We start from the raw sequence: 21,769 nt of genomic DNA, 5'->3' as shown, positions 1-21,769 counted from the left end.
TTACGATAAACACCCCGTTATGTCTGCGGAATGGCATCGCAGGGACACAGCTTTCTTGCAAACTCTGTCATTGCATGCCATTATTAATTATTGATACACCCATGCAATGTAATCAGTTATCGCATTGCAGATTGGGGCTATTTTATTACATCACATCCGTATCCTCAGATACAGATGGTGATAAATCAGCCCCTTATAGTCCATGTTAATTGTAGAGTTTATCATAATTGTTTTAAACATTAATATTTTAGTGTTTCGTGTGCACTTGTATTTTATTTCTTTTTTAAGTGTCAGCATGGTAGCGCCTCTTATTATGTTTAATACTAGGCTGTGCAGTCAGAGCCGGCCCTAACCAATAGGATGCCCTAGGCAAGATTTTGGCTGATGCCCCCTAGTACCACCGCTGGTTCCGCCTGACCTTGCACCTCTTTCCCAGCACCATCACCCCTCACCCATAGCAGTCCTTATTTTGGTGTTTGTACCCCCTATATTTTAAATAGGAGCAGTTTGTATATTTGGCGCTCAGCCCAAAAAGGGGTGCGTTTTTGCTGGCAAGGGGCGTGGCCACATAATAGTAACTCCAATTCCATTTACACCACACAGTACTGCAACTTTATTCACATTTGATCATGTGATAGTGTCCCTAATTCATATTACATCCCACAGTAGTATCACTTTACCTTATAAACGTTACTCCTCACAGTAGAGCCCCTTATTCACATTACATAACACTGAATTGCTCCATATTCACATTACACCACACCCTATTGGTCTTTATTCACATTAGACGACACAGTATTGCCCTTTCTATACGCAACGCCACATAGTAGAGCACCTTATACACATAATGCCACAGAGTAATGCCCCTTACACATATGAGACACATTATTAATGTCCTTATAAACATAATGCACCTTACACATTATGACAACCTTTATTAATGCCCTTTTATACATACTGTAATGTCCCTTATACATATGCAGCACATATTTAATGCCCTTATACACATGACACACATAGTGCCCCCTACACATTTGCTGCACATTATTAGTGCCCCTATACACATAATGACACACATACAGTAGTACCCTGTTACACATATGCCGCACATTATTAATGCCCTTATACACATGACACACATAGTGCCCCTTACACATATGTGCACATTATTAATGCATTTTTACATGACACACATAATGCTCCTAACTCATATTCCGAACACTACTGCACAACCAACCCACTCACATGCACACAGCACTCACACTGCCACTAACACTGTGACCTCTGCCTCTGCTTGGATACAGATGTGTCCTTATAAATCTTGCCTCAATGCTAACATCGGCACCTTTTTTTATGAAAATGCATCTTATTTGCATTGCTATGTGGCTAGGATGCACAAGCAGCTTCTGCTGATTACAATGATATGCAGCATGCCTATATACTGTGTGAGACTGTGGCTGTATCATCTGCATATGAAATGCTGCTCACAGAATATAGGCATGCCGCATATCATTTTAATCAGCAGAAGCTGCTGATGCCCCTAGGCAAATCAAATGCCCTAGGCAATTGCCTAGTTTGCCTATGCCTATGGCTGGCTCTGTGTGCAGTCCAGATCCCCCCCTCCCTTTTCCTTTCCCAACTATGGAGGATTAAGCCATTCAGAAGGTGACAAAGTTGTAGCTTTTTCCTTTCCCGATTCTTTGGGCCGCTGCACAGCTTGCAAATGAAGAATTTACATCTACTGAAGCAATCGAAAGACACTGTCTTGATTTTCTCATAGGTTTAAAGTTGCTGTTATATTATTCATACAGGGATATCAAGGAATGTGTAACCTGCTCATCAAACGACTTTTGTAACTATGTTTATTTTATGGTGATTTCTTTAATATGCATTTCTCTTCATCATTCTGACAATTTACCTTCAGATGGGGCAATGGGGGATCTGCAGTCCTGGTCGTTTTCATATCATTGCTTCATGCATTTATTTATTCAACTTTATTTGGTGCCCTCTGTCTTTAGGTCCATATTTACTGATGAGGTATGCTTCAGCTTTATATACAGTACCATACTTTTATCAGTGTCAGGAAACTCCCTTTTGCAATTATCATGTCTAACAGAGCTTTTGTCAGTCTTTAAAGCTTTTGCTTTGCCAGTTAGAGCACATTTATCCACATCATGGTTTTTGTGAGCTGAAGACTCATCAGTGCAATTTTCATTTTAAACTATTCTTTGTCCTTGTGTTAAAAGTTAAAACAGTAATTGTATAGTTGGAATGGGTGACAGAGCCAGATAGTCAGTGTGCACCACAAAAGTAGCGTAGGATCTGGAGAGCTCCTTCACACAAATGTAGTCCAATCGAAGCTCCAAAATCTGGGTTATCTTCCCCTAAGGCCAACTGCCCACCTACAACAGGTGCAAACACAGGATTTGGAAAGAGGGTTCCAAATAAGAGGGGAAAAAAAAGGTTTTAAAATTATGTGACGCAATTAGCTGCAGAGTTGATCAAATGTATTCCAGGCTAAAATTAGTTGCAAAATAGTGAGATACAGAGGGAACTCCACTAGGTGTACGCAGCCTGTTATAACACCACGGTTTTGACCCCTCAAAAAAACTCAAAATACAAAGACCAATATAAAGAAATGGTATAATAAACTTCTTGATCCTGATGTATAAAAAACAGATATGAAATGTTAAGCTCCCTATTCTTAGTAGATGTGGGAGTCCAATTCAAGTAGTCTCAGGGATATGCCACAAGACCCCTTAGAGAGAAATGGGCTTCATGCTCAAGTGCTGGATGCAGTAGTACGGCCCATTCAAAAAGGTGAGAGAGGGGTTTTTTTATTTTTTATTTTCTTCCATACTGACAAGCAGATAGATGTGTGTTGTGCTTTCTTAATTGTCACAATCAGCTTTGTCATGTTCTATTTTCAGCATTTTCATGTGGATTGTGTGACAACAGAAGATTAACATATCCGGCAGTTTATTTTCTTAATAGGATAGAATATGGGCCCTCATTCCAAGTTGTTCGCTCGCAAGCTGCTTTTAGCAGCTTTGCACACGCTAAACCGCCGCCTACTGGGAGTGAATCTTATCTTATCAAAATTGCGAACGAAAGATTAGCAGAATTGCGAATAGACACTTCTTAGCAGTTTCTTAGTAGCTCCACACTTACTCGGCATCTGCGATCAGTTCAGTGCTTGTCGTTCCTGGTTTGACGTCACAAACACACCCAGCGTTCGCCCAGACCCTCCTCCGTTTCTCCAGCCACTCCCGCGTTTTTCCCAGAAACGGTAGCGTTTTTTCGCACACACCCATAAAACGGCCAGTTTCCGCCCAGAAACACCCACTTCCTGTCAATCACATTACGATCACCAGAACGAAGAAAAAACCTCGTAATGCCGTGAGTAAAATACCTAACTGCATAGCAAATTTACTTGGCGCAGTCGCACTGCGGACATTGCGCATGCGCATTAGCGACTAATCGCTCCGTTGCGAGAAAAAAATAACGAGCGAATAACTCGGAATGACCCCCATGGTTTGCACAGTGCGAGTTTGAAAACAGAGCATTTTCTGCAATTTTCTGTACATTTTATTTTAAACTTGGCAGATTGTGACCTGCTTTATATGGGGCCAAAACTGAGCTTCCACCAAATTGTCACATTTTTCCCAATAGAGTTACACCAATCAGTAACACTTGGCTATTTAGATATTCACCCAGAGGCTAGAGATGTATGAAAACCCAGAAATCACTAATGATTCGTGGACATTTAAACATCAATTAGCGAATGGTCATGTATTTCAAATGTATTGAGTTCCGATTTACATCACCCACTTTTTAACATTGTAGTGTTTTTGTGTAAAGACAAAGTACTTGTGTAACATCAATAGTTGGAGAATAAGTGAAAGACAACACTTGACCATGATGCACAATGAGAAAAACAGAACATCACTAAAAAAACCAAACAACATAACAAAACAAACAAGGCAAACGCCAGAATGAACAAGCAGAGCAGAAAACTAAAGTCAATAAACTGGTCTAATATCACTTTTGTAACTAGCCAATTTCTAAAGGCCCAAGGCCTTCATTTCTACACAGAAAAAACAGTGGTAGCAACAGATGTTGCAGCAGCGATTCTGAACGAATGAGTCTTGAAGCGTGAGGCCAACACTGGAAGCACAACGCCCCAAGACCCAGTTAAACTGGTGCTTAGTAAGTGGAGTACCATTCATATAAATAAGCCAGGAACCATAAATATCCAGCCACCAGGCGTATAAACCGTATTACATTAAATGATTGACATTGTCAAAAGGCAATCATACAGTATCTGGTATGGAAAATAAAACATGTTTACTAAACAAACAAACAAATAAATAAATAAATAAAAATATAGATTTAACATGATTTTTTTTAACAACTCCAGCAAATCACTAGCCATGCATCAAAGGGAACATTGTATATGGCTGCAAATTCTAGCAAAAAAATACTAAAACTACACATACTTACTGTACATACACTATGAACAGCTTCTGCCTAGCTGAATATGAATGTATAATACACTGCTCAAAAAAATAAATGGAACACTAAAATAACAAATCCAAGATCTGAATGAATGAAATATTCTTATTAAATACTTTGTTCTTTACATAGATGAATGTGCTGACAACAAAATCACACAAAAATTATCAATGGAAATCAAATTTATTAACCCATGGAGGTCTGGATTTGGAGTCACACTCAAAATTAAAGTGGAAAAACACACTACAGGCTGATCCAACTTTGATGTAATGTCCTTAAAACAAGTCAAAATGAGGCTCAGTAGTGTGTGTGGCCTCCACATGCCTGTATGACCTCTCTACAACGCCTGGGCATGCTCCTGATGAGGTGGGGGATGGTCTCCTGAGGGATCTCCTCCCAGACCTGGACTAAAGCATCTGCCAACTCCTGGACAGTCTGTGGTGCAACGTGGCGTTGGTGGATGGAGCGAGACATGATGTCCCAGATGTGATCAATTGGATTCAGGTCTCGGGAACGGGCGGGCCAGTCCATAGCATCAATGCCTTCGTCTTGCAGGAACTTCTGACACACTCCAGCCACATGAGGTCTAGCATTGTCTTGCATTAGGAGGAACCCAGGGCCAACCGCACCAGCATATGGTCTCACAAGGGGTCTGAGGTTCTCATCTCGGTACCTAATGGCAGTCAGGCTACCTCTGGCGAGCACATGGAGGGCTGTGCGGCCCCCCAAAGAAATGCCACCCCACACCATTACTGACCCACTGCCAAACCGGTCATGCTGGAGGAAGTTGCAGGCAGCAGAACGTTCTCCTTGGCGTCTCCAGACTCTGTCACATCTGTCACATGTGCTCAGTGAGAAGCTGCTTTCATCTGTGAAGAGCACAGGGCGCCAGTGGCGAATTTGCCAATCTTGGTATTCTCTGGCAAATGCCAAACGTCCTGCACGGTGTTGGGCTGTAAGCACAACCCCCACCCGTGGACGCCGGGCCCTCATACCACCCTCATGGAGTCTGTTTCTGATCGTTTGTGTAGACACATGCACATTTGTGGCTTGCTGGAGGTCATTTTGCAGGGCTCTGGCAGTGCTCCTCCTGTTCCTCCTTGCACAAAGGCGGAGGTAGCGGTCCTGCTGCTGGGTTGTTGCCCTCCTACAGCCTCTTCCACGTCTCCTGATGTACTGGCCTGTCTCCTGGTAGCACCTCCATGCTCTGGACACTACGCTGACAGACACAGCAAACCTTCTTGCCACAGCTCGCATTGATGTGCCATCCTGGATGAGCTGCACTACCTGAGCCACTTGTGTGGGTTGTAGACTCCGTCTCATGCTACCACTAAAGTCAAAGCACTGCCAGCTTTCAAAAGCGACCAAAACATCAGCCAGAAAGCATAGGAGCTGAGAAGTGGTCTGTGGTCACCACCTGTAGAACAACTCCTTTATTGGGGGTGTCTTGCTAATTGCCTATAATTTCCACCTGTTCTCTATTCCATCTGCACAACAGCATGTGAAATTGATTGTCAATCAGTGTTGCTTCCTAAGTGGACAGTTTGATATCAAAGAAGTGTGATTGACTTGGAGTTACATTGTGTTGTTTAAGTGTTCCCTTTATTTTTTTTGAGCAGTGTATGTATATATATATATATATATAGTATATATACACAGTGTATATATATATATATATATAGATATAAATATAGATATAGATATAGATATACTGTATATAGATATATCATTTCAGTAAAACGGTGAAAGCCAAAGTGTAGTGGACCAAGTTGCAATTTGCTTCTGAGAGGTTATATATTGTTGTGAGAAATATAGAATAAGATATGGGAGCGCTAATGTGTGTTGTGTGTGTGTACCTGCAAAGTCAAAATAAAAATGTTAAAAACAATAGTACTGATTCAACAGTAATGTTTAAGCTCTTCCCAGAGTGATTTTGTTTTGGGGACCGGATTGCCGGTATCGAGGTTCGCTACTGTCCGAGTTTCCGTGTCTTTTTGACTTTGCAGGTACACACACACAACACACATTAGTGCTCCCATATCTTATTCTAAATTTCAATTAATTTGGTGCAGCTTTCCCCCACAGTAGCGCGGTACGAACACATATATATTTTTATTGTTGTGAGAAAACCTGTAAATCATCACACAATTTAAGCATAGAGGGCCAGAGCTCTCTGTTAAATGGGTTTTGCAGTGGTGCAGTGCAGCCTGTATGGCCAGGGTTGTGTCTAGTTCCGCTTAGTGGAAAGGACCTGGATGTGACATCAAGTGAGGGCGGAAATGGTCTTCTGCACTTACAGCATATATTTGTTTTCTCCAATCTCTGTTTGTTGTACATTATTTTGTTGTAGTTATGATGCATTGGACCCTTGCGGGCTCCCTTCACTCGCCATGCTTCAGGCACGGTGTCTTACTCTGCTTCGCTCTCCACGGGTTACTATTCCAAATAGGTTGTGATGTGGACCCAGTGACTTATGGTAAAAGGTCCTCTCGAAGAAGAAGGGAAACTAGGCACTACCGTATGATCAGTGGCCATAGCTGACCAGCCTTTACCTTCCTCACTGGTGGCTCCTCCTCACACTACAATGGCATAGCGGCACGCTGCATGACCCACTCCTCCTCCACCATGAAGGCCACACTCGCTGTGACTGTGGGAGTACACGTAGCAGTAACAACAGCTGGATGAGAAAGCACTGCGGGCTGGTAAATTCTGTGACACTGTGGAAAGACTGCAGACTGGCAGGAATGTTATAGGGAGGCACACACTTAAATGGGGGTTATTTCATATTGCAGGTTTTTTTTGTCTGTGGTTCCCTCCCTTCTCAGTCCCTCTCAATCTCTCTCTCTCTCTGATGAGGGGACGGGGTCCCCCCCATAGGGATCCCCCCTCATAGGGCCTGATTGTGTGCAGTTGTGATCTTCCTTGTGGCTTTTGCTGCAGTTGTGTCCAAGACCAGACCAGGGATGGACTGGGAACTAAAAGTGTCCCTGTAAAATTTTGTAGAAGTGGCCCAACATGGGCAACACAAAAGGTATAACATACCAGGTACCCCATACTTGCCTATTCTCCCGGAATGGCCAGGAGGCTCCCGAAAATCGGATGATGCTCCTGGCAAACCAGAAAAGTTGGCAAATCTCCTGGTCAGGTATCTCCTGCAGCTGAGGTGCCTGACATGATTTGTGCTGGATCACAAAATCATGGCCCTGACTCCTGCTTCGCTATGCCTGTAATCTTGGCATAGTGTAGCAGGGGCGGGGCCACAATGACACGATTGCATGTTTACACCCCGCGCTCTGCCCCAAAACAGTATCATATTTCTCCCATCGTGCCCTCTGTGCTGCGCCACGCCCCCTGCTCCACCGACCTGGCTACCTACTCCTGGAGAAGGCAGCTAGAATGTTGGCAAGTATGGTGTAGCCATGGTAGCTGTACTGCAGAGATGGAATAACAGAATGAATGGAGACAATGCATAACATGAATAAGCTGGCACTACTGTGTGTTGTAATGTGAATAAGTGGTGTAATATGAATCTGGGGCACTACATGCGGTGTAATGTGAATAAGGTTGTGCTACTGTGTGGCATAATTTTAATTAGGGGTACTATTGTGTGGCAATGCCCCTTCCTTGTGAGCACACACCTCTTTTTTGGCACACACTGTCCCTTTGTAGATAATTGGAGATAGGACACAAATTTATAGTTTGCAATGTCACTCCCTTCATATGACTTCTTATAGCCAATCAAAGATGCTTGTGGTGTATCAATGTTGCTATGGGAACTCAACATCATCACATCATTTGATCACATTGTTGGTTTTGTTCACTTACAAAATTATAGACATTGCCATGGTAATTTGATAACTATTTATATAGTGGAGTATCTACTTATGCATTCTACTGTATTTCATTTAGTTACTTTAGTTACCCCTTGGTAGCATGCTATTCTAGTATAAATGTGGGGAGCTGCAGTCGAATTACTGTTGTTTATATAAAGCTCTCCTTAGTATGTTCTCTTTTGATTATGGAGATTACAATTATTGCCAAATATTACAAAATGGGTCACCAACATGGTCTATGGCTGGTGAGGGTACTGGTGCAGACCGCCGAGCTACTACAGCAAAAACTCCTGCAATCATTTACCTGTATATGAATGATGCACACAGATATATATATATACTGTAACATCACAAAAGAGCATTTGCATAGAAGAGATGCAGTTTCGTATTTTGTAAGTGACTTTTCTAGTTGTTCTTACCAGAAATAAAAATAAGAAATTATAACATTGTGGTCTTTCTTGCTATAATCCTGATATGCAGAACTTGCAATGCACTCAGTAGAATACACTGTTTTGTATTTCCGCAAATTCCAAAATCTGGTTTGCTTATCCTTACACTTTGCCACTGCTATAAGCTTTAATCAGTTAAAGTCTCCAAATCTCACTATATGTCACTAAAAAAATCCATAACCTTACAATGAACTTATCTTTAAAAAAACTAAGCCTGAAGTAGCGAGCTTGAAGTTTAGGCGTGCGCAAGTGATTAAAGCTTCAGGGTTGTAAGAATGGAATTAATTTGCTTTAAAGTTTTCAGCGGCAAAGTGGATGAAAATCAATAAATCATTTAGTAACTTAGCATATTTCCAGACAGTTTTCTGCAAAGCCTCTCCGAACAGATGTTAGCATGTGGTGCCTCACAGAGAGATCAGCAACATCCTTTAATGCCATCCTAGCTGCAGGTAAATGAGAACATAAACTGAAAAAAGACAGCAAATTGTCTACACTACTGAACATCAGACATCTTCAGAACTGAATCACCTTCTTCAAGGAGAGTTATGCATTCAGCTCCGGAGTGGCATACCGAGAGAATTGATTTATTTATTCACACTGGCCTTTCTTCAAACATGTGCTGCGGACCTTTTGGTCAATGTGGGTTATGAAGCTCCAGACATGACAGATTAGAAAGATCCAAGTTGAAAGTATTCATACACCTCCAGGGAAAAATATTGTATTTTCCTATTGGTAGCCTTCTTTCCAAGCTTCCAACACGTGTTGTGTTTGTTCAGTACTTCTAACCAAGTTGGCAAACAATTGGTAAGCGTGATGTCTTTAAAATGAACAGGATGAGCAAAATCAGATCCAAATGGACTAGAATGTATCCTGAATTCTGGAATATACTGAATTCTGACCATAGTTACTTACAGGTAACATGGACCTCTTCAAGTCAAATTATTTGGCATCACATTAAATGACTTGATCTGATTAATTTGGTAGGAAGTAGGAACATATATGATCTAAATAAATAGTTTCTCTGGTGCTAGTAAACAGCTTGCAGAGTTCACTTTTCATAGCAACTCTTTTCCGGGACCCCTCGGGTCACTATTATTAAGGTATTGTAGTATAATTCTTTTTAAAATACAATGGGGTAGATTTACTAAGTGAGTTCTATTTAAGATGGGATGTTGCCCATAGGAACCAATCAGATTCTACTTCTCATTTATCTAGCACCTTCTAGAAGATAATACCTGGAATCTGATTGGTTGCTATGGGCAACATCCCGTCTTAAATAGAACCCCATCTTAATAAATTTAAACCAATATTTGGGGTCATGATAGGAGGGTAATATAAGCACTGAGTATCTAGTGAATGACTAAATCTAAGAAATCTAAAAAGGATCTCAAAATTGCCAATAAGTTAACCAAAAACGAGTAATAATTCATGTCAATGAAAATAATTTATTTGTTATAACAAACATATTAGATTAGATGATGTACAGTAGCAAACACATTATTATATACTGGAAATATGAGCTACTGTATATTCGGTTATTGGATAATGTGGATTAAATATGTTTATCAGTGCGAGTGGAATAAAAAGAATATATTTTAGTATATTACTTAATAAGATGGCATGGATGGAATTGCTGCTTCACAATGCTGGGGTCATGGGTTAGTATGTTCTAGCCATGGGACTCCAACTTTTCCACACAGTTTACAGATACAGTATATTGGCAGGTTAACGTGGATTTGGCAAGAAACAGCATGTGCTTGTGTGTCTGGTAGAGAATATAGGGCCTGATTCAGAGGTGCATGCAATGTTGATGTCTGTCTCAGTGGAGAAATGTTTTGTCCCTGTGCATTGACCAAAGCCGTACTGTGCACGCACTGCTGTTGATTAGTGATAGCAAAGTGAGTGAAGGGTAGTCAGTGTTTGCAGGGGTTAATGGGGGTGGCTAGAAAAACACAGGTGTGTCTGAACCAAATTCTGGGTGTTCCCTAGTCAGCCACTGCAAATTCATTCACAGCTGAAGAGACCCTGGCATCTTAGGAGAGCCACTCAGTCTGAGACAGTGTAGGGTTGGTCAGAGATTCAATGGTGCCACCAATGTTCCCGCTTATGTACGTGAGCGGCAGATGTGACACACTGGCAGTGGGCATCTTTATGCACAAGACAGTAAGTCAGCATATTTTTACAAATGCCCCATGAGCAAAATCGCTACTGCACATGCAGCCACTTGTACCTCTGAGTAAGGTACTGAGATTGTAATCTCCACTGGGGTATATATCTGATAAGAATGACTAAACTATTCTCTGTAACATGCTGCATAATGTGTTTGCACTATATATATAATCAATATAGTGGTTGTGACAAAAAGGAATGTTATCTAAAAAGTGCTGTACACATTTCTTATATCTCTCTGACAAAAACTGGCCCTGAGAAACAGAATTATGATGTTTCCTTAATCAAATGAGCAAAAGTAAAAATTACATACAAATGTTTTCTCCTAATTGTATCAGTAAAATTAATGTTGGGGCTTTAAAAATAAACACATTGGGCTGATACAAGGCCGCACGCATCTCACTTGCAATTACACTTGCATTGCGCGCATGAAACCACCCGCGGATGCTCACCCATATGCCACCCCATCACCACACTTCATTTAAAAGCCATCATCATTATCAGTGTGTACTTGCACAGCCTTGTTCTTGGTGCTAGAGATCCATCTAAAATCAGATGGAACTCTTTATGTACACAACTCAGCATAGCCCTCAATATAAATATCACTTACATGTCCTCACTCACAGAGCATGAGCAGTGCATCCTTTTGGAAAATAGACTTTCATGCAGTTCTACATCAGACACATAAGCACAGGAACATACTGTGGGTGGGACGCATCAAGCATTGCATCATGCCAGGGGCGGATTGGGACAGAAAACCAGCACGGGAAACTTCTGGATGCAGCCCTATTGGAGGCGGAGTCTGTTGAGGGGGGTAGAGTCTGTCACACGGGACAAAAAACTCACTCCTCATAGTTCCTGTTTCTTTTGGATGCAGTTGCAGCATTCCTTGGGTCTTTTACAGAAATTATGTCTACTACTTTCTGCTAATGCAGCTCCTAGTGTACATCCGAATGTATGAATGAACAAGGACTGAGATGCCCGCTGTAATCATGATTTGTGTGTCATTAAATGCCACCATCGGTCACACCACTGACACTTTCACCAGTCCTATGCTAGGTGCACATCGTCCATTTGAGTATGGCCTCCCATGTGAGCAGTGTGAGCAGTGTCTCTATACGTAACCACTATCAGCAACTGCTTAGTGCATCTTCCCCTATGTTACAACTGCGTCTGATTAGAAAACTGCGTATAACTGCCTAGGAACGCCCAACAGCAATAGTGGCAGTGTATGTTCTGCTGTGTGTACAATGGGCTGTGTGACAGTGTGTGAGGTGCTGTGTACAGGGGGCTGTGTGTCAGTGTGTGATGTGCTGGTTGTACAGGGTGCTGTGTGTCAGTGTGTGAGGCGCTGGGTACAGGGATCTGTCTCAGTGTGTGAGGTGCTAGTGAGGGGCTGGGTGCATGGGGCAGTGTGTCAGTGTGTGTGGTGCTGGTTGTACAGGGAGCTGTGTGTGTGGTGTTGGGTACAGGGAGCTGTGTGTGAGGTGCTGGGTACAGGGGCAGTGTGTCAGTGTGTGTAGTGCTGGGTACAGGGGTCAGTGTATGAGCTGCTGGTGAGGGGCTGGGTGTCATTGTGTGAGGTGCTGGGTGTAGGGAGGGGATGCAGTCAAGATCCCGCTGGACGGGATGCCGGCAGTCGGAATCCCGACACCAGGATCCCAACTGGCACAGTCCACGACACCCATAGAGGGAGAATAAATCAGTGTGCCAAGCGTAGCGAGGCACCGGGCCCGCAAGGGGTCATAGATGGATAACCCTCCGATGGCCATCCCTACGCTGGAGCAGCGGCTATGAGAAGTCGCTAGATACCACCCACTATGCAAATATCCCAGCCGCAGCCAGTGCAGGGAGAGGCCTCCGGCCTGGATATGCTTGATGCCTGGCCTCTCACTGCGCTGGCTGCGGCTGGGTTATTTGCATAGTGGGTGGTATCCAGCAACTTCTCATAGCCGTGTCTCCAGCGAGTCCAGCAGCAGCAGTACATAGAATAATTGGCCTGGCGTTGAGGTGGAGGTATAGAAAAGCCACCACGGAGATGACAGAGCTCAGCCTCATCCCACCGGCAAACCGTCCCGGCATCCCGACGTACCAATCCGCCACTGCATCCTGCCACTGATTGCATGCACACAATAGCGGCGTTTCTTAATGCCGTATGCATGATAATTTGTGGTAAGAGGACTGGGAGTCTTTCTGTGCATGTGTCGCATGACACGCATACCGCAGGGGACACTGGGAGGGTTCTGATTGGATCCCTCTCAGTGCACATTGCAAATAGAAACCCATAGGCTTCTATTAGGCAACATCATCTACAGATGGCATTGCCTACTGGGTCCAATCTCTGGAATGTATCTCATTCCGCAGCTTGGTGCATATGAGAAATGAGCCCACACCTCTAAAAACTGCATTTTCTGAGGTTTGACTGCAAAAATTACCTTTGATACATCCCGTCCAGAATATGTAATAAGCATAGAGTAAATCAGTCGGGTGCACTATGACAAGTTATGCTTTCAGGATTTTATGGATACTGTGTTTAGAATATATTCTGTACATACCTGTGCCAAGTATTCTTTCAATCTTTATGCTGGAATTATCCAATTCTTTTGCAAACAAGTGAACAGCTTGCATGGGATCTTCACAAGTATCTGGATCAATGTACGTTCTTCTTGTAGGTATTTTGACTGTTAAAAAAGCACACAACTACAGTATAAGTGTTGCATCATGGTTTTAGAAACTGTCGTCTGCTTAATTCTCATCAATAGACAAATATTAAATGACAAATATAAAATGACAGTGATATCAGTTTCTACTGATGCAATTTATAGGCACTACCTCTAAAACGTTGTCCCCAGCTTAACAGCTGAACTTTGCAACATTTCATGTATTTTGGGAGAAAAAATTCCTTTTACACTTCAAATAGAGCCCCTCATTCCGAGTTGTTCGCTCGCTAGCTGCTTTTAGCAGCATTGCACACGCTAGGCCGCCGCCCTCTGGGAGTGTATCTTAGCTTAGCAGAATAGCGAACGAAAGATTAGCAGAACTGCTAATAAATAATTCTTTGCAGTTTCTGAGTAGCTCCAGACCTACTCACAGATTGCGATCACCTCAGTCCGTTTAGTTCCTGGTTTGACGTCACAAACACGCCCTGCATTCGGCCAGCCACTCCCACGTTTCTCCAGACACTCCCACGTTTTTCCCTGACACGCCTGCGTTTTTTAGCACACTCCCGGAAAACGCTCAGTTACCACCCAGAAACGCCCCTTTCCTGTCAATCACTCACCGATCAGCAGAGCGACTGAAAAGTGCCGCAGGATCCACAGCAAATCTGCTAAGTTTTTAGTTAAATAACTAAGCGCATGCGCCCTGCGTGCCTTGCACATGCACAATTAGCAACAAATCGCAGTATAGCGAAAATCGGCAACGAGCGAACAACTCAGAATGAGGGCCAAAGTCAGGTTTATTAAACCAGGAGTAGTGATAAAGCAGTGATAAAGAAGTTTTAAATGGAAGGTGATAAAGCACCAGCCAATCATTATGGGTTTGAAAAATGACAGTTACAAGCTGATTGGCTACTGTGTTATCACCTTCCACTTATCACTGCTTTATCACTTCTTTATCACTTCTCCAGGCTTAATACATCTGCCCCAGAATACACTACTGTTATGATTATGGGTTAATATAGAATTAGAAAAAAAAATATATGAATGTGGTCATCATAATTCCCAGAGTAATTTTAACATTTGAAGGTAACAAAAGGTTCTATCATACTTATAATTCTTGGCATATTACTTTCTAAATAATGAATGCTGTAATTTTCTGTATATCTGAAGTTTTATAAGCAAAATAATAGAAACATTTTCTGTATGTCTAGAATACATTTCATTTGTACTGATTGAAAGAATAGAAATCAACTTTGTTATTGAATTTTGGCTGCTTTAATCAGCAAAGGTAGCCTAAAAAGATCAAACTGATAAAAAAAATCCATAACATACTACTGTACAATGACCAGCCCTAAATACAGTAGGTGAAAATAGCCATGCTATACAGTAGGTGGGATTCTGACTTGACATCTGTCTTTTATGCTCTGATTAGACAATGAGTCATAAGTAAAGGGATCTCTTACGTGATCACTTTACTGACAGGTTCGGAGTCGGACACACATGCACAGTATGTAAAAGAGCACTCCTCTTCTTGGACAAGGATTATGGAGGTTGTTGTATTGCCACAAAATCTATTATGTTAACAGATTAAAATCCTTTAATCAGTTTAAACAAGTGTTATTCTTTGAATACAACTTTTTATGCATAGAGGGTTTTATGTTTTTGTTTAAAAAAAAAAGAAAGAAATACTATTGGTAAAAAAAAGTTAACATTTATTTCCACCTTAGTGGAATTTAAAGTGCATATCTGGAAAGCCAACTCAAAGAGATGCCTAGCAAAGCAGTAAATTGAGCCCTTACCACTTTCTGCCAGTATCAGCGATATTGTTTTAATAAATTGTTTTGATACAGGATTTCTTTAATTGTCATAATTAGTAGCAAAATGCCAGCGTTGGGATCCTGAACAGCGGTATATTGAGCCCAAAAAAGTTACATGTCAGCATGATGTAAAAGATAGATCCAGCCAGCCACCTATAAATATGCACATGTGCTTGCCCCGCAGGTGGAAATTTAACAGTCCCTGGGGTCAGGGCCCAGCCTACACACTGTTCTTGCATGCATACATGTCACCTGTAGGCTTCCAAGACCATATCTGATAGTTGCTCACATTGTTCATACTGTAGGTGTTATTTCATGGTCCCCTAACCATTGCTTTCACCCAGTGGGACCTTCTTGAACTAGTCCAGTGATAACACCCCAATGCCTTTTTTTTTTCACTGGAATTTGCCCCCACATATTTTCCATTTCTTTATTTCCTTGCACACTTTATTATGAAATGGGGGGTGGGGGGGATAGCATGCACTTGCATACTTCCCTGCATTTGTCACATTGAGGACATGGCTGAGCATCACGCACCCATTGCTCATAATACTAGGGATGTGCCCATAGCTTCCCAAGCTGCCTCACTCTACAGTGTTTATATGGTCCGTTCACACATGTGACATCTATTCACTGCTCAGCAGTGCAACGCAGAAGTGAGAGTGACCTCACAATCTTTCCCACCCTTCTGGATAATGCGGATCATGAGTGGAGTGCCCAAAAAGCAGTACGGTCCAGCTAAAATCTGGGTGGTTAGTAGGTATGTACTTTGTGCTACCACTCTGTGAATGAGGTTGATTTGGGCTTGGTGACAGAGACACAAACAGTATTGAGTTTGAGTAATTAATTTCAATAGCACATTCATTTCAATGGAAAATTATTTTTATTTACTCTTTTTCTACATGTTGTGCAGAACCCTATTAAAATAGCTGCCGATTTTAATGAAGATGTCATTTGAATGCTAATGTGATGGCTCTTGCTAATCTCTAACAGGTAAGTACACAATGCACTCCCATGGATATGAATGGACAAGTACGATGAGTAAAACTGACCAAGCAGCAAATGAATGCAAATTTGTAGGAAACACAGAATAGGATGGATTTTATTTTCACATGCAGTTGTATGCTATGCTCTTGTGTTATAAATACAGCATTTGAATGCCAGTCAGTAAGGGCCCTCAGACGAGGGTCTCCTACAGTGCAGTCTAGATTTATTGATTTATTGCTATCTTATATATGGTGACCATATTTACAAAAACACCTTGTAAAAGAAAGACTGCACAATAATGTGTACTCTGTAGCAACAGCTGTCTAGTTTCCATACACAATTTATCCTGTGTGATAGCAAAAATATCGCCCTGATTATAGTTTGCTCTGCATGACCAGCTCCGCACATTCAGGTGAAACTCATTTTAGATCGGTTCATCCATCCGAAACCTACAATTAAGTGAAACAAATGCATGTCCCTTGTCTATCACCCAGCTATAGACATACACTAACATCTTGTGATTAACAGAGCCGTGACAGGGAGTGAATGCTAATTTTGTGTACAGTGCTCTCCTATCACTGTTGATAAGACTAAGCTCAAAGGGAAAACTGTTGAAACTCTGACTGAAAAAGAAAAAATCTTGATAAGCATGGAGAAATGTAGCTCCCATCAGAACGTAATAGCATATCATAACATGCTATAGTAAATAAAAGGATCACAATTTGGATCTATCAAGTGACTGGTCTTTTCAGCAGCCACGTATTTTTAATTTACAGATTTCACTCTCCATCACTTCCTCCATCATAATATTCCCCAAGCTTCTTCTCTACAAAAATAATTGCCAACAAACGTTATTCCACAGAAAAAGCATACCTAAGCTTCATTCAAAATATTAACTAAATGCAATCACAGAATGTAATTAATATAGTACATGGACATTGCAGCAGACAATAGACTGTAGTGAGAAAAAGCCCCCACACAACCCTAGTGTAATAACATTATTACAAATGTAATTAATAAAAGTTACCAAGAGAAGTGCTCAAACTATGCAGACACTCCTCAGACTTAAGGTTTGATTAATTTAATATAAAGAACTTTAGGGTAAGTTATGATTTTCACTAATCATATGCTACATAAATCTCTTAACAACTGGTGTTGTATTTGTCTCAATACTATAGTGCAGGCATGTCCAAACTGCGGCCCTCCAGCTGTTATGATACTACATATCCCAGCATGCCCTGACACAGTTTTGCTGTCAGAGAATGCTGAAGCTGTGTCAGGGCATGCTGGGATGTGTAGTTTCTCAACAGCTGGAGGGCCACGGTTTGGACATGCCTGCTATAGTGCAAAACTTACATGAAAATGCATATATTGTAAATGCTGTGCACCCGATGACGAATTTGAAAGTAACTGTGTCAAAGACTGCAAGTGTGAAATGCATTCAATAGAAAGGAAAAGTCCAATTGTTGGCATATGCAGAGTTGCAAAAATGACAAGCTCTGCGCCCATAGCATACCTGGTTTACTTCAGGTATACGGCAAATACTGTTAAGCAGTGTCGGACTGGGGTATGAAGGGCCCACAGGGGGAATGCTGCTGTAGGGGCCCATGCTTAAGGGTGTGGCCAGGCTCCACTGGGGCGTGGCCAGCCGCCACAGATGTTTGGCTAAACATTACAGAGTACATGTTCTGTTCCCCTTGGTAAATATATAATAAACTAGTGATGAGCGGGTTCGGTTCCTCGGAATCCGAACCCCCCCGAACTTCACCCATTTTACACGGTTCCGAGGCAGAATCGGATCTTCCCGCCTTGCTCGGTTAACCCGAGCGTGCCCGAACGTCATCATCCCGCTGTCGGATTCTCGCGAGATTCGTATTCTATATAAGGAGACGCGCGTCGCCGCCATTTTCACTCGTGCATTAGAGATGATAGGGAGAGGACGTGCAGCGTTCTCTCAGTTTCTGTGTTCAGTGTGCTGCAAATATCTGTGCTCAGTGTGCTGCAAATATCTGTGCTCAGTGTGCTTGCAAATATCTGTGCTCAGTGTGCTTGCAAATATCTGTGCTCAGTGTGCTGAAAATATCTACGTTCTCTGCCTGAAAAATGCTCATATCTGTGCTGCATTGTAGTATATAGTAGGAGGACAAAGCAGAATTTTGCTGACCAGTGACCACCAGTATTATATAGCAGTAAGGTACAGTAGTCCACTGCTCTACCTACCTCTGTGTCGTCAAGTATAGTATTCATCCATACCTGTGGTGCATTTTAGTTGTGCGCAGTATATATAGTAGGAGGACAGTGCAGAATTTTGCTGACCACCAGTGTATAATATATAGCAGTACGGTACAGGAGGCCACTGCTCTACCTACCTCTGTGTCGTCAAGTATACTATCCATCCATACCTGTGGTGCATTTTAGTTGTTTTGCGCAGTATATATAGTAGGATGAAAGTGCAGAATTTTGCTGACCACCAGTATATAATATATAGCAGTACGGTACAGTAGGCCACTGCTCTACCTACCTCTGTGTCGTCAAGTATACTATCCATCCATACCTGTGATGCATTTTAGTTGTGCGCAGTATATATAGTAGGAGGACAGTGCAGAATTTTGCTGACCACCAGTATATAATATATAGCAGTACGGTACAGTAGGCCACTGCTCTACCTATCTCTGTGTCGTCAAGTATATTATCTATCCATACCTGCGGTCCATTTTAGTTGTGCGCAGTATATATAGTAGGAGGACAGTGCAGAATTTTGCTGACCACCAGTATATAATATATAGCAGTATGGCACAGTAGGCCACTGCTCTACCTACCTCTGTGTCGTCAAGTATACTATCCATCCATACCTGTGGTGCATTTTAGTTGTTGTGCGCAGTATATAATAGGAGGGGAAAGTGCAGAATGTTGCTGTGACCACCAGTATATATATAGCAGTACGGTACAGTAGTCCACTGCTCTACCTCTGTGTTGTCAAGTATACTACAAAAGTTCAGTAAAATGACCCAAAAATCAAAATGAAAAGCGTCTGAGGAGAAGTGTAAACTTGCCAATATGCCATTTACGACACGGAGTGGCAAGGAACGGCTGAGGCCCTGGCCTATGTTCATGGCTAGTGGCTCAGATTCACATGAGGATGGAAGCACTTTTCCTCTCGATTGAAAACTGCAGTGCCACTCCTAGATGGGCCAGGTGTTTGTGTCGGCCACTTGGGTCGCTTAGCTTAGCCATCCAGCGACCCTGGTGCACCTCTTTTTTTCTTTGCATCATGTGCTGTTTGGGGACTATTTTTTAAATCTGCCATCCTGTCTGACACTGCAGTGCCACTCAAAGATGGGCCAAGTGTTTGTGTCGGCCACTAGGGTCGCTTAGCTTAGTCACATAGCTACCTCATTGCACCTCTTTTTTTCTTTGCATCATGTGCTGTTTGGGGACTATTTTTTAAATCTGCCATCCTGTCTGACACTGCAGTGCCACTCAAAGATGGGCCAAGTGTTTGTGTCGGCCACTAGGGTCGCTTAGCTTAGTCACATAGCTACCTCATTGCACCTCTTTTTTTCTTTGCATCATGTGCTGTTTGGGGACTATTTTTTAAATCTGCCATCCTGTCTGACACTGCAGTGCCACTCCTAGATGGGCCAGGTGTTTGTGTCGGCCACTTGGGTCGCTTAGCTTAGCCATCCAGCGACCCTGGTGCACCTCTTTTTTTCTTTGCATCATGTGCTGTTTGGGGACTATTTTTTAAATCTGCCATCCTGTCTGACACTGCAGTGCCACTCAAAGATGGGCCAAGTGTTTGTGTCGGCCACTAGGGTCGCTTAGCTTAGTCACATAGCTACCTCATTGCACCTCTTTTTTTCTTTGCATCATGTGCTGTTTGGGGACTATTTTTTAAATCTGCCATCCTGTCTGACACTGCAGTGCCACTCCTAGATGGGCCAGGTGTTTGTGTTGGCCACTTGGGTCGCTTAGCTAAGCCATCCAGCGACCTTGGTGCACCTCTTTTTTTCTTTGCATCATGTGCTGTTTGTAGACTATTTTTTAAATCTGCCATCCTGTCTGACACTGCAGTGCCACTCCTAGATGGGCCAGGTGTTTGTGTCGGCCACTTGTGTCGCTTAGATTAGCCATCCAGCGACCTTGGTGCACCTCTTTTTTTCTTTGCATTATGTGCTGTTTGGGGACAATTTTTTGAAGTGCCATCCTGTCTGACACTGCAGTGCCACTCCTAGATGGACCAAGTGTTTGTGTCAGCCACTTGGGTCGCTTAGCTTAGCCATCCAGCGACCTTGGTGCACCTCTTTTTTCTTTGCATCATGTGCTGTTTGGGGACTATTTTTTTAAGTGCCATCCTGTCTGACACTGCAGTGCCACTCCTAGATGGGCCAGGTGTTTGTGTCGGCCACTTGGGTCGCTTAGCTTAGCCATCCAGCGACCTTGGTTCACCTCTTTTTTTCTTTGCATCATGTGCTGTTTGGGGACTATTTTTTGAAGTGCCATCCTGTCTGACACTGCAGTGCCACTCCTAGATGGGCCAGTTGTTTGTGTCGGCCACTTGGGTCGCTTAGCTTAGCTATCCAGCGACCTTGGTGCACCTCTTTTTTTCTTTGCATCATGTGCAGTTTGATGACTATTTTTTGAAGTGCCATCCTGTCTGACACTGCAGTGTCACTCCTAGATGGGCCAGGTGTTTGTGTCGGCCACTTGGGTCGCTTAGCTTAGCCATCCAGCGACCTTGGTGCACCTCTTTTTTTCTTTGCATCATGTGCTGTTTGGGGACTATTTTTTGAAGTGCCATCCTGTCTGACACTGCAGTGCCACTCCTAGATGGGCCAGGTGTTTGTGTCGGCCACTTGGCTTGCTTAGATTAGCCATCCAGCGACCTCTGTGCAAATTTTAGGTCTAAAAATAATATTGTGAGGTGTGAGGTGTTCAGAATAGACTGGAAATGAGTGGAAATTATGGTAATTGAGGTTAACAATACTATGGGATCAAAATGACCCCCGAATTCTATGATTTAAGCTGTTTTTGAGGGTTTTTTGTAAAAAAACACCCAAATCCAAAACACACCCAAATCCGACAAAAAATGTTCAGGGAGGTTTTGCCAAAACACGTCTGAATCCAAAACACGACCGCGGAACCGGATCCAAAACCAAAACACAAAACCCGAAAAATTTCCGGTGCACATCACTATAATAAACCATATTCTTGTGAAGTATAATGTAACATAAGTATAATGCATAATTCAAGTACACTAGGATAGAGTCTGAAACCTGATCCCTAGAAGAGGAGGAGGGCCCACAGGCAGTGGGGCCCACCGGTGGTTTCCCCTGTCC

The 21,769-nt window shown here is 42.6% G+C and overlaps 1 protein-coding gene across 1 annotated transcript in view; it reads right to left on the bottom strand.

Moving 5' to 3' along the window:
- The window catches only part of EPHA10 (EPH receptor A10), a 978,906-nt gene that overhangs the window by 141,049 nt on the left and 816,088 nt on the right, over positions 1-21,769 (bottom strand). The window contains exon 10 of the mRNA XM_063954339.1: positions 13,522-13,647. Coding sequence (XP_063810409.1) covers positions 13,522-13,647 — 126 coding nt within the window. The remainder of the gene's footprint in view (positions 1-13,521; positions 13,648-21,769) is intronic.

This window comes from Pseudophryne corroboree, chromosome 2 (genome assembly GCF_028390025.1).
Source record: "Pseudophryne corroboree isolate aPseCor3 chromosome 2, aPseCor3.hap2, whole genome shotgun sequence".
Taxonomy (NCBI): Eukaryota; Metazoa; Chordata; class Amphibia; order Anura; family Myobatrachidae; genus Pseudophryne; species Pseudophryne corroboree.
Note: the sequence above shows the minus strand (reverse complement) of the source record. Positions and strands in the feature narration are given on the sequence as shown.